The 15,166-nt window shown below is 47.7% G+C and overlaps 1 protein-coding gene across 3 annotated transcripts in view; it reads left to right on the forward strand.

Annotated features, from left to right (window-relative positions):
* The window catches only part of BRINP1 (BMP/retinoic acid inducible neural specific 1), a 174,834-nt gene that overhangs the window by 40,348 nt on the left and 119,320 nt on the right, over window positions 1-15,166 (forward strand). Inside the window, exons 1-2 of one of the 3 annotated variants that reach the window (XM_058694358.1) lie at window positions 6,284-6,437; window positions 8,432-8,699. The exons of 1 other annotated variant lie outside the window; for it this stretch is intronic. In XM_058694358.1, the coding sequence (XP_058550341.1) occupies window positions 8,482-8,699 (218 nt within the window). In that variant the 5' untranslated portion in view covers window positions 6,284-6,437; window positions 8,432-8,481. Of the gene's footprint in view, window positions 1-6,283; window positions 6,438-8,431; window positions 8,700-15,166 lie in introns of those variants that run through there. One more of the 3 variants, XM_058694357.1, reaches the window with a different exon arrangement.

Consider the following 15,166-nt stretch of genomic DNA (forward strand, 5'->3'; position numbering starts at 1 on the left):
CTCAGATTGCCATGGTCGTCCCTAGATTTCACATTTCTAGAAGTTTCACACCTCAACTTATCAGCTATTCTCTTTGTTAACGTCTTCACAGTTAATTTGTAGTTGTTGATGGTTGTCAAAACAAGAAAACTCCAACTTAAGGATGATGTAGTTTCTTAGTTTGGTGTGTTAAAGCACTGAGTCATAAAATTTAGTTAGATTTGGCTTGGATTGAAGTTTAATTCTGTCATTTTAAAATAATGTGACATTGGAAAAAGAATGACTTTTTTTAGAAGAGTCTCCGTTTTATTAGATACAAAATAGAAATACAGGAAAACCTTGGTTTGTGAGCTTAATTCGTTCTAGCAACATGCTTGTAATCCAAAGCATTTGTCAAAGCAAATTTCCCCATAAGAAATCATGGAAGCTCAGAGGATTCATTCCACAACCCAAAGATATTCATATAAAAATGACTGCAGGGACGCCTGGGTGGCTCAGTTGGTTAAGCGTCCAACTTCAGCTCAGGTCATGATCTCGCAGTTTGTGAGTTGGAGCCCCGCATCGTTTCTGCGCTGCTGGCCCAGAGCCTGGAGCCTGCTTTGGATTCTGTGTCTCCCCCTGCTCACGCTCTGTGTCTCTCTGTCTCTCAATAATAATAAACGTTAAAAAAAATTTTTTTAAATGATTGCAATGCTATAATAGAATACAAAATAATAAAGAAAACACAAAATATAAAGAAAACTAAACAAGTTAACCTGCACTTACCTTTTTGCAAACCTTCGTGGCATGTTTTTTTTTCAAGTTATGTCCCACGTTGTTTCTGCTCACTCTTCTTCACACACAGTTTTAGTTCGGTATTGAACGTGTCCAGGTCAGTATATTACAACAAATAAATTACATTTTATGTAAGGGGGAGACGTCGCTCTTTCCCCAGACTGTCCTGTCTTTCCCTGGCTTATGACTGCGCTGTATCTCCTCCATCTTGCTGACCTTGATCACAACTTCTTCTGGATACAAGGTTGGGTCAAGAACGGACAGATAAAAAGAAAGCAAGTCTTCCTCGACGAGTACCTTTGCAAAGACTTAGCGTCAGTGCTTCTGGCAGGGTGACTGCTAACGTTTTTTCCGTGCGGCGTTTTGGGGGCACATCTGGAGCATCCCTTCTTCTCTGGGATCTCTTACTTGTGATTCTTGATGAAGAAAAATGCATCTCTTTTCAGCTCCTTACTGACCAGTAGGGGGCCCTTGGTAAATGGCTGGGAGAGTCCAGTTTCCTTTTACCCGAGATGCCCTTTCCCTCCAGGTGGGATCTGGGGCAACCCCTCTTCCTGAGGCTTTCTTTTGCACGTGGCTCCCCTCTGCGCCATGGGGAGCACGTGTTGCACGTGAGCTAGGCAGTCGCTCTCCAAACTGCAACCCCTACCCCTTCACCGGGTTTCAGCCTATCTTTCTTTAAGATTCTTTTTTTAGATGTCTCCGGTGTGAGTCAGACACCAATCAGCCGTACCCCCCCAGGCTCCCGGGAACATCGATCCTGTTCTTTGAGCGATCGTGTTGAAGCGTGAGGTGAGGGGCTACTACCCGTCTCTTCCCCTGTTTGGGGGTGGGCAGGAGCACTCCCAACACTGCCAGGTCTCACTCAAGCACCAACCACTCCTGATCCCAGCATGCCGCCATGTGGGTGAGCGGTCAAGAATCTCAGAAGGTGTAGTTTGGCTACCTTTTTTTAGGACCTGTATAGTGGGTGTATCCCTCTCTTTAGAATATAGTCTCTATTGTCTGGGGCTCCAGCTGAAGCTGAGGCCCAAAAAGCTGCATTTGAAATCCTATTTCATCCTTATTTGATCCCTAAGAGATGCTGGTCCTCCCGAGGTTGCCCACGTTTTACAGATGGGGACACTGAGGCACAGGGCAGGAGGTTATTGTGTGTTCACGGTCCCACGGCTCTGCAGGCGGCGATCTGGTGAGAAGTCTCATCCAGAGATCCAGGTTTAGAAGTTGAAGCCTGGGGGCTCCTGGGTGGCTCCGTCGGTTAAGCATCCAACTCGGCTCAGGTCAGGATCCCACGGTCTGTGGGTTCGAGCCCCGCGTCGGGCTCTGTGCGGACAGCTCGGAGCCTGGAGCCTGCTTCGGATTCTGTGTCTCCCTCTCTCTCTCTCCCGCTCCCTTGCTCACACTGTCTCTGTGGCTCTCTCAAAAATACATAAACATTAAAAAAAAAATTAAAAAGTTGAAATCTGAATGAGGTTATCAGGTTGACCTAGGGTTAGCAGGCAAACACTGCGGGTGACCTCAGGTCCTCAGGGGCCTCGAGGATGGAGGCTTAGGGGGTTGGGGTTGCCCCCTTCTCCTCTCTGGCCCAGAATGCGGGCGTGGCCCAGCAGTCCAAGCGGAGGGCTCTGGAGGAGGAGCTTGGTGACCCTCCAAGGTCTCCTGGGAGACCCTTGTCTGTCTCTTTGTCCTGCCTGTGCTCTTCGGATGTAAATAATTCACGCTGGCAACGATTAGAGAGTGTGCTCTGTGTGGGATGAACCCGGTTCCCTTAATAACACTGCAGGCTTATATATAGCACAGTTCAGCCAAGGGCCCACGTGCTCTCCAGGCCACAGCCCGCATCAGCTGCCCTACATCCACCGGGCCACCCGGCGGGAGCGGGCCTGTGACTCACGCAAGGTCACAGGAGGTCAAGGGCAGTGCTCGGAATAGAACCAGCCTCTCTTTCACAGGCTCTAAACCCCAGTGGCCGGAAGCTCCCTTCATGAATATTGGAAAACACAGCAGTCCTCCAAAGCATGGTAGTAGATATCCAGGGCTATCTCTGGTAAATGAGGATTGGACTTGTACTGTATTTATTGTCTGTTTCTTTAGTGATTTTGGCAGGGGAGGCAGGTGCACAGTGGCTCAGCCGGTGGTAGGACAGAGAGTCAAGTGGATTCTCCAGATGTTGACAAAAACAGGGGGATTGACGAATGACCCTCCTGGGCAGCGTCGTAGAGCTGAAAAGGCTCATTTTAGCCCCGCACCATCCAATAAAAGTCCAACACCATCCGTGTGTGTAGTTTTAAAGTTTTAGCAGCCAGGGGCCCCTGGGTGGCTCAGTCAGTTAGGCGTCCGACTTCGGCTCAGGTCCGGAGTTCGTGGTTCAGGAGTCTGAGCCCCGCGTCGGTCTCTGTGCTGACAGCCCGGAGGCTGGAACCTGCTTCGGATTCTGTGTCTCCCTCTCTCTCTGCCCCTCTCCTGCTCATGCTCTGTCTCACTTTGTCTCTCAAAAAGGAATAAACGTTAAAAGAAATTAAAGTTTTGGCAGCCACACTCAAACGATGAAGAAGAAACAGGTGAAAGAAATTTAAAGAATACATTTCAATAACCCAGTCTGGCCAAAATAGTAATATTTCAACATGTAACCAATATAAATATTAGTGAGATATCGTACCACATTTTTTTATTCCTGCTGGGTCTTGAAATCCGGCGGATGTGTATTTCATACTAACAGCACATCTCGATTTGGGCTAGTGATCTGGATTTCAAATGCTTCCCAGCCACGTGCGGTCAGTGGCTCCCAAATCGGACGGCGAGGCCTACAGTTCCAGCTGTGCCCTTTGCCAGCTTTGTGGTGCTGAGCCACCTCCCTAACTTTCCCAAACCTCAGGTTCCCCGCCCTCCGTGTGTAACGTGGAGACCATAAGTTGTTACTGTATTGCCACGAGGTCACGTGTGGAAAGCGGCTCTGTGGTTTCTAGGACATAGTAAATGCTCAATTAATACGCGTTTCCTCCTGCAGCTAAACTGCAGGAGACTGAACGACGGGTTGGCCTCTGACTACTCCCTCGCTCCTCCCTTCCATGGACATTTCTTTTTCTCTGAGGCATCTGCACCACCCACCCCTTCCCTTCCGTCAGGTGTCCGCTCAAAAACTGCTTTCCCGGAGGAGCTTTTCCTGAACACCACGTGTTTCGGGGAACAGCCTCGCTCCCAGTCCCCTTTATCTGCTTTGATTTTCTTTAGAGGCCTGCTCACCATCGCACATAGAGGTTCTGCCTCTGTGTTCACTCGTCCCAGCCCAGCGGAGAATACGTCCCCTGAGGGCCCTCGCTGCTGCTCTGCTCCTTTCATTTGATTTCCAGCTAAATATGTTAATGGATGAGTGAACGAATTCTTGAACATCTATAGTTCTTTGCTCTTAGTATACGTATAGCACGGAATTGGGATACGCAGTTCTTTCTTGGTGAGGGCAGGGGGGAGAGGGAGAGAGAGACAGACAGACAGACACACCCACACCCACATCCACGCACACACACGTGCACTCACACACTCACACACACAATGTCTCTGCTTAATAAAACCTTACGTGTGGGGCCCCCGAGTGGCCCAGTCGATGAAGCTTCCGACTTCAGCTCAGGTCATGATCTCCTGGTTCATGAGTTCAAGCCTCACATTGGGCTCTCTGCTGTTGGCACAGAGCCTGCTTCAGGTCCTCTGTCCCCCCACCCCTCTCTCTCTCTCAATAAATAAATAAACTTAAAACAAAACAAAACCCCGAAACCTTACATGCTATTTAAGGACCTGCTCAAATACCGCCTGTTCTGTAGGATCCTTCCAAATCGCTATGTTGGAAACAATGTCTGTACATCTATTTCTCCACCGAATATTTTTTGGTTGTTGTAGTTTTCATGACAGCCTATTTTATATTAAAATTCCTCTTGCATGGGTATGATACCACCTCCCTTCATATGTTGAATCCCTAGAGGGTAGGACCTAATTTCAGCTGATGTGTGGTAAGGCTGGGGGATTTCATGGAAACTATACAGACTTTATACAAGGATATACATGGCTTGGGATCTTGAATCTAACACTCAGACGTTGTGAACTTACGAGTCATCCAATGTCTCCAAGTCGCAAGGTTATCATCTGTTAAATGGGCAGTTGTACAGATCTCATGAAGAAACCTTTATTAACCTCTAGCCTGTACTGGGTACATTCGCTGCCACCAAGGGTACAGACTGCTTTAGACCCAAGTATACAGTAGACGCTCAATAAATATCAGTCACAGACCCTACTATTCTCTTGGGCAGTTGTTGGGCAGTATTCTCTAGTACAGTTGGTACTATCTGGGGTCTGTTCCCATGAGTCCTAGCATCTTCATGATATGACATGTCTGTTTCACACCTACTAGTCCTTACTCTTGCCCAGCAAAACATCCACTTCTCTTAACACGCACCTTTAGAAACTTTCATTTCCAGTTTTAGTGTTCTGTGGATTATTGTGATTTTCTGAGTCAACAGAGATGTGTCCAGACTTCTTCCACGAAGCACTCATCTCCACTTGCTGGGATGTAAATTGTCTCAGTGACATTTACTGTCCCAATGACAGAGAAGGCTCAAACACAGCCACATGCACGTGCTGCCCTGCCCAGACAGTACGACAGAATGACCCCCAGGAGCTGGAAGACAGGAGCTGGGTCGTGGTCCTGTGGAAAGTTGAGTCAGCCAGGGTTTAACTTTTGCCCAGTTGACATTTGGGTCCAGTGTTCTTTGCTGTGGGGATGTTCTGTACATTACAGGATGTTTAGCGGCATCCCTGACCCTGCCCATTAGATGCCGGTGGCACCCCCTTCTTTCGTGACACTCAAGATGTCCCTTGGAGGGGCACCTGGGTGGCTCAGTCGGTTGAGCATTCAACTTCGACTCGGGTCATGATCCCATGGTTTGTGAGTTCGAGCCCTGCATGGGGCTCTGCAGTGACAGTGTGGAGCCTGCTCGGGGTTCTCTCTCTCGCCCTCTTTCTCTGCCCCTCCCTCCTCATGCTTTCTCTCCTTCTCAAAATAAACAAATTAAAAAAAAATAATATTTGTTAAAAAAAAAAAAAGATGTCCTTTGGGGATAACATGGCTGCCATTTGGGAAACACTGGATTAGATGGGTCAGCTGTCAGCTAATTCTAGGGCTATGGGCTAAGAGCTCACCCTCTTACACACACACACACACACACACACACACACACACACACGAGCTCTGCGGTTCCACGGATAGGCTCTTCCTCTTTTGAAAGCTGCAGCCCCCTGCATCCTGTTTCCTTGCAAACGGCTGGCAGCCAAACACTCTGTCATGGGCCCTCACCCCGCACCCACTCCCAGCGGAAGCCCTGGAGAAGGGCTGAATGCGATTTCGGTGTATTGCAGCGCCCCCTGCCGGCCGTGCCGAACAACCGCCTCCGCCCCCTGCTTGCGCTCGGGTGGACGGTTTTGGCCGCTGGAGCTGCCCCGGTTCTGCCCTCGACACGCACTGCGTTGTTCGAGGCTCTGAACTGCACTTGAGGCCACGGGTTCTGGCGGTCCCCGGCTCTGCTCCCGTGCCTCTGTCCTTTGCCCCCGACAGCTGGGGCTTGCAGCGCCGAGCAGATTTTTGCAGCTTCTCGTAATAACAGGGTGCAGTTGGGCGCCAGAGGGCCGTGGCCGCCTGGGTAGGAAATTCACATCTCTTGTCTGTTTTTTTTTTTACTTTCTCTTTCTTAGCTTTACTTTCTTCCCATTTTCAGCCGGAAGCGTAGACGACGAAGATATCCCATCTCTTCATGTTTACGCATGGCGTTACACCTGACAACATGTTTATGTCTTCACCGTTTTTAATTTTTTCGGGGTGGGGGGAGGGGCGGAGGGAGAGGGAGAGGGAGAATTCCAGGCAGGCTCCGTTCTCAGCACAGAGCCCAACGCGGGGCTCACTCACGACTGTGAGATCGTGACCTGAGCCGAAAGCAAGAGTCGGACACTCAACCGACCGAGCCACCCAGGAGCCCCCCGTGTCTTGGCCATTTTTAAATGGTAGGCCTAAAAATCTGAGCTCCGGAGAAGGGAGGTGATTGTCCTGCGTCACACAGCTCGCCCTGTGTAGAGACCGTCTTTTAAAGGTTCTGGCCAGTTACGAAGAGCAAAGCTGACCCAGGAACGAATAAATATAAGAAAAGATAACTAAGGACTGATATATACAGTTTCACAGAGTGAGCAGCGAGAACCGTGAGGAAGGAACAAACACTTTTAGAGAGAACGAAAGACGGGAAATGATCCCTGAGGACCCGACCTCAGCTGGCTACTGAAAAATAAATAGGACTTGGCCGGGCAGTGGAGACAGTATGCACAAGACACCCCCCCCCCCCACCACCAGGGAAGATGTGGACACGATCAGTGTCAACATTCATCATTGTCACTATCCTTCTCATCATTGATGCCATTTATTGAGCACTTACTAAATGGCAAGCCCTGGCTGGGACACTTTACAGAAGTTATGTCACTCGGTTCTCTCGCTAGGGGCTACTGTTAACCACATTTTGCCGACAGGGGAAGGAAGACACAGAGATATGAAATGACTTGCCTGAAATGATGCTGATTGTAACTGATGGAACCTGGGTTCAAATCTGCCTTTCAAATAATGAGCGAGATAAGCTCTTCTAGAATAAGTGGGGTTGGGGGCACAAGCACTGTGCTACGCTGATAATTAGAAAATGATGGTAAAGACGAGCGTCAAAAAGCTAAGCATGGCCTGTGGTCTCTCTTCTCTTCTCCCCATGAAGGGCCTCTGCTTCAGCTCTCCCTTAGTCTTAAATTTTTCTCCAACATGGCACCACTATGCTGTTATCAACACTCCCCCCCCCAAAAAAAAAAGGGAGGTGGGCAAAACCCCACCTAATCTCTTCGCCTTTATTTTCCCATCTGAACCTCAGGGAGTTTAGGCTCAGAATCATCAACAGTGAAACCGCTGGCCACGTGTCCTTGGGGTCAAGGAGACATTCCACTGAGCGGTGTGGAACTGGACCTTCAGGAGCTCCGTGAACCTTCACCTGCAAGGTGTCCAGCCCCCAGAGTCATGGTCACAGGCCATCCTCAGACTTTGGGCATTCCTCCGATGACGCAGAAGCCAAGCGTGTACTCGCGTACGCGTCTGCGTGAGATGAGGGGAGAAAAGAGCTCCCGTTTGTGGAGTCTCGATCACAAGAGGCAGGTTGTCTGTGGAGCTACTGGGTGGGACAGACGCCTGAGTTGTACTGCCACATCCCTCACTGGCTGTATGAGACTCTGGTTCTGCCTTCGTCCGTTTCACTCGTCCTTTGAACACGTACGCCTTGCATTCCTATGACGTGCCGAGTGCCACGGTGTAGGCATCGAAGCCCATCCTCTGTTTTGCCCTTGAGGCGGCTGCATCCCTAAGAGGCTAAGCATTTGTCCGTGTTCACACGATATGTGAACAGCGAAGCAGGAACGCGAGCCCAGGTCTCCCCAGGTGCCGTGCTCTTAACCAGAAACATACTGGGTTTTGTAAACCTTGATACACTTTACTGTTACGATGTTATGAAGATGTTTTAACCACATTTTTTTTCTTTTCCTGTGTCTTTCTCTTCCTTTTATTTTCTTTCTCTTTCTCTCTCTCTCTCTCTCTTTTTTTTTTTTTACTCTTTCTCCTCAGGACTCCGCAGAATGGAGCAAGAATGAGAGGAAAAAGGCCGGCAGAAAAGCATGAACTGGAGGTTTGTTGAGCTCCTCTACTTCCTGTTTTTATGGGGCCGTATCTCAGTGCAGCCCTCCCACCAGGAACCAGCTGGGACAGACCAACATGTCTCCAAGGAATTTGATTGGCTTATTTCAGACAGGGGGCCTTTCCACCACTCCAGGAGCTACCTATCCTTTGTGGAAAGACACCGTCAAGGATTTACAACCAGATATAAAATATACAGGTAAGATCCGGGTGCAGCTGGTCCCTGCCTCCCGCGCCTTTCATTCACCGAGTGCTTTTTGGCGTCCGGTGTTGGTAGGGCCTTGCCGCGTGGAGGACCATCTGGGCCAAGGGATCGTGAGCCTTCAGCGGGTTGTTACTTGTCTTTTCACCTTGTTTTTGTACTTTGCACGAGAGATTGACAATGACAAGGAGAAGAGCAAATAGCTAACATTTATTGAGTGCTTACTGTGTGCCAAGCGTGGTGCTTTACTTTGTACAAGCCATCTCATCTAAGGTTTCGTAATCGCCGTCGGAGGTAGATTCCATTTGTTCTCTCCACTGTATGCATGAAGTAACTGATCCTCAGCTAGGTGAAAGTATTTGCCTAAAGTCACACAGTCAGTAAGTGCTGGGATTGGGGTTCAAACCCCGTTTTATCGGTATCCGTGGTCACAGAATTTTTAATCAAATTCAGCTATAAGTAGTGTTGTTTGCAAATGCCACTGATGTGCCCGTATCCTTCCCAAACATACTCACACATCTGGAAACAAGTAGGGACTGTCCACGGACAATGTTTACTTGAGCAGGTCTGAAGTGGCTCTTGACTTTTTAGAATGCCATTCATCCAAAAAGGACTTAGCCCCAAGTTTTTTTTCTCTTTGAAACCATCTGAGATTGTCCCCATTCCGGGCTTTCACCCTCTCTTTGATTCTTCCACAGCTCTCTACACTTACATCTCTTTCGTTTTAAACCGTCTGAAATTAGAGAGTGCCTTTTTGTGTTTCTTTCTTCCCTTACTAGAAACTCTTGGAAGGCAGGACTTCCATGCAATTCATTTTTGGATCCAATCCCTTGAGTGATTTTTTTTTTTTTTTTTTTTTTTTTTGCTACGGTGTGTCAAAAGTGCACAATACGTGTTGTGTACTTAAATGAGTTGGAAAATGCCAAAAGCTCTCTAGAGGTATAATCTTTGTCTCAAGGTCAAGGAAGAAAGGGCACACCCTGACCCTCCTGGGCCAGTGAGAACAGGAGAGCTGGGGAACATGGTGGAGGAAAAGGATGCTGACTCTATCAGGGAAGGCTTGCATTCAGGGCGTAAGTCTTTTTTTTGTATTTGGTATGAAAATAGACATGTCTCCCTTGCACATTTGGGGGCATTATGGATTAGGGATGTGAGATTCATCCAGCCTCTACCAGCTGTACCTGCCTGTGGCTTATGCTGAATATTCAAACCCTACTTTGGAAGTTGGCCCACTAGTGGCTGAGGTTCTGCAGCGGTTCCATCTATGAAAGAGTTCACAGATGAGCCTTGAAGGGTGCTAAGCAATCAGAGAGTTACTGGGGAGAGGTGCTCTGAGCCTGATGGAAAGCAAGACACAAAGGAGCGTGGACATGGGGTGGGCAAGAAAAGGGGGAAGGAACACAAGGATGAAAAATTAGGGGTATTTCCTCTTTAAAAAGAGAAGAATACCAGAATTTTAAAAACGTAATTATTGGGGTGCCCGGGTGGCTTAGTTGGTCGAGCTGCCGACTTGGGCTCAGGTCGTGATCTCACAGTTTGCGAGTTCGAGCCCTGCGTCGGGCTTTCTGCTGTCAGCGCGGAGCCTGCTTTGGATTGCCCGTATCCTTCTCTCTCAGTCTCTCTCTCTCTTAAATAAAAAATAAATAAATAGATAGAAATGTAATTATTGATTCAGAAGCCCACTCCTGGGGACACCTATTCCTAAACTACCCAAGAACAATAGTTGTCTGCCTAATTTCAGAGTTGGATCCTTAACATAATTTCTGGCAGAATGCAGCCATTGCTATCTGTGAACACGCATAAACCAAACATGGGTGCTTCCCTGATTACTCAGCAGAATGCACCGGCATCTGAAATTCCTGGTGCTCGGAAAGATGGAGGCTGGAGATAAAGGATTGAGGGGAACCGAGCAAGTAGCGGAGAGATAGGAATGTTATGCTCTTTGTGTTTTGTCAGACGATAACTCCTTGGTTTCACATGTGGCTTTTGCTCCCACTTGAGCCTCCCGAAGCCACCTTCAAGTTGGATGACTGGGGTTCAAATTTCCTTTTTAAAGATCAGAAGGTGACTGACTTGAATAGAGTGAAGTAGCTGAGAAATGACGGAGTCTGGGGTGGAAACAAAGTCTGATTATAAATCCATAACCACGCCAATGAATACGGCAGAACTAAAGGCATCCGTTCATTATTTAGGAATGTTTCTTAGCGACTGCTGTGTGCCTGGCCCGGTGCTAGACACTGGGGCTGTGTTGGCTTGAAGATGAGTAGTAATGATACAGTAGGAGGGCTATGCTTGAGTTTTAGACGGGAGCTATCCTGCATGTTAGATGATTAACATATGGTTGCGATTGCTGTTGAAATAACCTAGACTTCCGCGGATACCCTGAGTAGAACCATAGACACAAACGTTCGACAGTGGCAGCCTTTAACTGAGCACTTAGGATGTGCCATGAAAAGAGGCCATTCAATTCTCACAGCATCCTCTGTCAGGTGAGCAGTGCCTTGGCCTTTTATAGGTAGGAAGGCCAGGACTTGGGGAGGCGGAGTGCATTGACCCACTCGGTGGGACCCATGGACACATTCCTTGTGGTAAGGAACAGGAGCTGGGGTCCAAACACAGACCTGCCTGACCCCAAAGCCCTCCTTCCAGCCACTGTGCTGCACGGCTGCCCCTCCCCCAAGCCCGGTGCCCCAATGTCGAGTGTGTCAGAGTTCTGAAGGGAGTCTTGCAAACATTTTTCCTCCCAACCGCTCTGTGAACCTTTGGGGTTGGTTTTTGAGATGCTAAGAAGTGAAAGGTTGCTAGTGAGGTTGGGGGTCAAGACATCTGGATACTAACTCTAGCTTTCTGGGCATTGGTCTTGTGACATTAGTCAGGCTCCCTCCTCTCCTGGATCCTGCTTTCTTCATCTGTCAAATGGTAGCCTTGAAATACATCAGTAGTTTTCAACCTGTGCTCTTGGAAATCTTGAGGATCGATTAAAGAAGTCAAAAAAGCCACTTTAGTGTGGGAAGATAGGCAAATGTGTGTGTGTGTGTGGGGGGGGGGGGGTGCTCAGGCAGGATCCCCCCCCCCCAGCTGTGCACAGTGCTTACACAAGAGAAGGTCTGACTCTGCTGTTTTCACGGTCTGATTTTACGTATCTTTTCCGTTGGATCCCACTGCTAAAGCAAAGTGTGTGGTCATCCAACAGGCTGATTTCTACCATGCTTTCTAGTTCTAAAATTAAGTATAAGATTTAACCAAGGTCACATGGTTAATTAAATGATGGAGTTCAACCCAGAAGTCAGGCCCCTGGTCATCTAGTTATTCCTTCCTTCCTCTATTTAATCTTCAAATAATTATTAAGTACCAGCAACAGGCCCAGCACTGTGTTTGGTGCAGATGATCTAATGATGAGTACAATGAACATGGTCCCTGCTCTCATAGGAGAGACTGACATTGATTAAACACACACACACACACACACACACACACACACACACACAATAAGTGCTACAAAGGAAAAAAGAGCAGAGTAGGTGTAACTGGGAGATCATTAATACTGTAAACCTTGATCTGGAACCAGTTTCTTACATGCAAAGATTAGGTGGGGCTCCTATCATAATCTGCACGTGTACCCACATGCAAATAAGTACCCAGAGACATGGTGCCCATCCAGGCCAGGTTCAGACCAGAGCCAAAGCCAGCTAGGACATGCTCATCAGGATAATAGTCAATTGACACTTTGTCCTCATTGAGTGCTGCTTTGTGGAAACACGAAACCGGTGATTTCCAATGTGCCTTCTTATGTGCTAATGTGAACATAGCGTATTAGACAATGGACATTTGCATCATGAAAGAAAGGCTTTCTCCAGGAATGCGCCATATTGTCTTATGCTGGAGAGCCAGCTTTATTGAGGTGTCTAGTCTTCAAGCTTTGGCCAGTTCACCCCACCCTGAACCCATGGCGGGCCCCAGGATGATCTGGGAGCTTCAGAAAGAAAAAAAAGTCTGAGAGGAGGTCTGCTCTCTGCACTTAAGTGGGGTAAGGCCATTTCTTCCCTTTCTTTCCTCATGCATATGCACACAGAGGCTGGTTTCAGCCCATAGAATCATGGTGGGGAGTCTGTGCCAATGGCAAGGATGGGAACCTTTCCCATTAAATCCCAGCAGAAGTCTTCTCTCACGTTGTGTCACAAGCCAAGCAATAATATGTGTACAGGCAGTGGTTTGGGTGCATGAGGCACACGCTCTGTCATGTGTAAGTCTCAGCTGACACATGGAGGGAAGGCTGGGCCATTTCCTGCCTGAACCTGCCAGTGTCGTTGAACTTGAAGTCAGGGAACCTGGGTGCTGGCCCACCTCTCCTGCCTCCTTCGTGCGTGCTTTTGGCCAAATAATGGACCTTTTGGAGCTTGTTTCTTCATCTGTAAAACGAGACTGTTAGCGAAGGTGATCTTCAAGGTCCTTGCCTTTTCTGAAATTCCATGATTCCATGAAATAATGTCCCCTGAGGATTTAGCCTGGGGTAGTGGAGAAGAGTGGACTTGGAGTCTGGAGACTTTGTTTATTTTTGAGCCACTTTCTAGCTTTCTCGTCCTGGGCCGAGGCATTCATGCGTATTCACTCATTCATACATCGGTTGCTGTAAAATTTAGCTCTGGTCATAATGCCATGAGCTGTGCTACGATTTAGTGATCCCGAAATGACCAAGAGAAAACAGTGAGGCATACACCCTCACAAACACACACGCCTGTGCACAACCTGTAGTGCCCGACCCCTCCTCCACCAGACTTGGAGTTGAGGGTGGAAGGTAGAAGAAACATACAAGTCAATAAACAAACAGTTATCGTTCCATGGACAGGAATGGGTAAGGAACGGCTCAGATCCTCAATTTTCTCCTCTGTAGAAAGGGATAATGATGTCTGGCCTACCTAGTAGGTCAAATGAGGTAAAGTTTGTATAGGAGTGCTTTATGAAATTTAAATGTTCTTCTAGCTACAAATGTTTTTTTTTTTTTTCATTAAGGCTCTAAGTCATCATTCTAAAAAGAAATCATTGATTTTCACTTTCTGCTAAGCCCATACATATATTAGTCATTAAATACTCACAGCCCTTCTGGGAGGGAAATACTATTATTGTCCATATTATGAATGAGAATACTAAGGCACCAAGAGGGTAAGCAAATTGTCCAGGGTCACACATCTGGAAAGTGGCACAGCTGGGAATCAGAAGCGGGCCTCTGAGACCCCACAAGAGCCCTTACCTTATGCTGTCATGACTCTCTCTGGTTTTTAGTTACCTGGTTCACCATCAAATACTGAGAAACTCCTTTTGCCAGTGGGCAAATTGCAACCTCTTTGAGGCTCAGTTTTCTCATTTGTAAGATGGAGCTAATATTAAATGCCTTGTGTGCTTGTGGTAAGAAATAACTTTGATATCAAACATGTAGAGCTTGGGGCGCCTGGGTGGCTCGGTCGGTTAAGCGTCCCACTTCGGCTCACGTCATGATCTCATAGTCCGTGAGTTCGAGCCCCACGTCGGGCTCTGTGCTGACAGCTCAGAGCCTGGAACCTGTTTCAGATTCTGTGTCTCCCTCTCTCTCTGCCCCTCCCCTGTTCATGCTCTGTCTCTCTCTGTCTCAAAAATAAATAAACGGGGGCACCTGGGTGGCGCAGTCGGTTAAGCGTCCGACTTCAGCCAGGTCACGATCTCGCGGTCCGTGAGTTCGAGCCCCGCGTCAGGCTCTGGGCCGATGGCTCGGAGCCTGGAGCCTGTTTCCGATTCTGTGTCTCCCTCTCTCTCTCTGCCCCTCCCCCGTTCATGCTCTGTCTCTCTCTGTCCCAAAAATAAATAAAAAACGTTGAAAAAAAAATTAAAAAAAAATAAATAAACGTTAAAAAAAAAAACATGTAGGGCTTGAAATTTTGCAGGACCTGTATAAATTCGACTTGACCCCTTTACCTCAGAGGGCCGACTGCATTGCTAAAATTATTTATTTTGTTCTCGAGACGATTTAGAAGTCAGTCTGGTCTGAACAAGCTCCGTTTGGTCCAAAGATGTTTCCTGCCTTTTTGGATTTTATTTTCTGTTTATTTTTTTCCCTGACTTTGCAATCATCAGTAATGGGAAAATGTAGCAATTATTTCGGGGGCGTACTTAATAGAAAAATTATAGAACCCTTTGTACACTTGGTTCTGGAGAGTCAGGGCGGAGGGGAGATACTGACAATGGCAGGCACTATGCCGCAAGAGGTGTTTTCAGATTGAGTGGTTTTCCCTGCAGGTTGCTGAGCAAGTGATTTGTGGCTTATGGTGCACCTTCCTTTGAGCCCAAAATAAGTACCTAAAAGTTGAATGTAAATCGAATCCTGGGAAACCAAGTCTGATTGCCTGTCTTGCATAGTTATTTCAGACTTGCATGAATCTCAGTTCTAATCTGATATCCTAATGGTTCCCTGACGTATTTCACAAAAATATCTA

This window comes from Neofelis nebulosa, chromosome 12, assembly GCF_028018385.1.
Source record: "Neofelis nebulosa isolate mNeoNeb1 chromosome 12, mNeoNeb1.pri, whole genome shotgun sequence".
In the NCBI taxonomy this organism is placed as follows: Eukaryota; Metazoa; Chordata; class Mammalia; order Carnivora; family Felidae; genus Neofelis; species Neofelis nebulosa.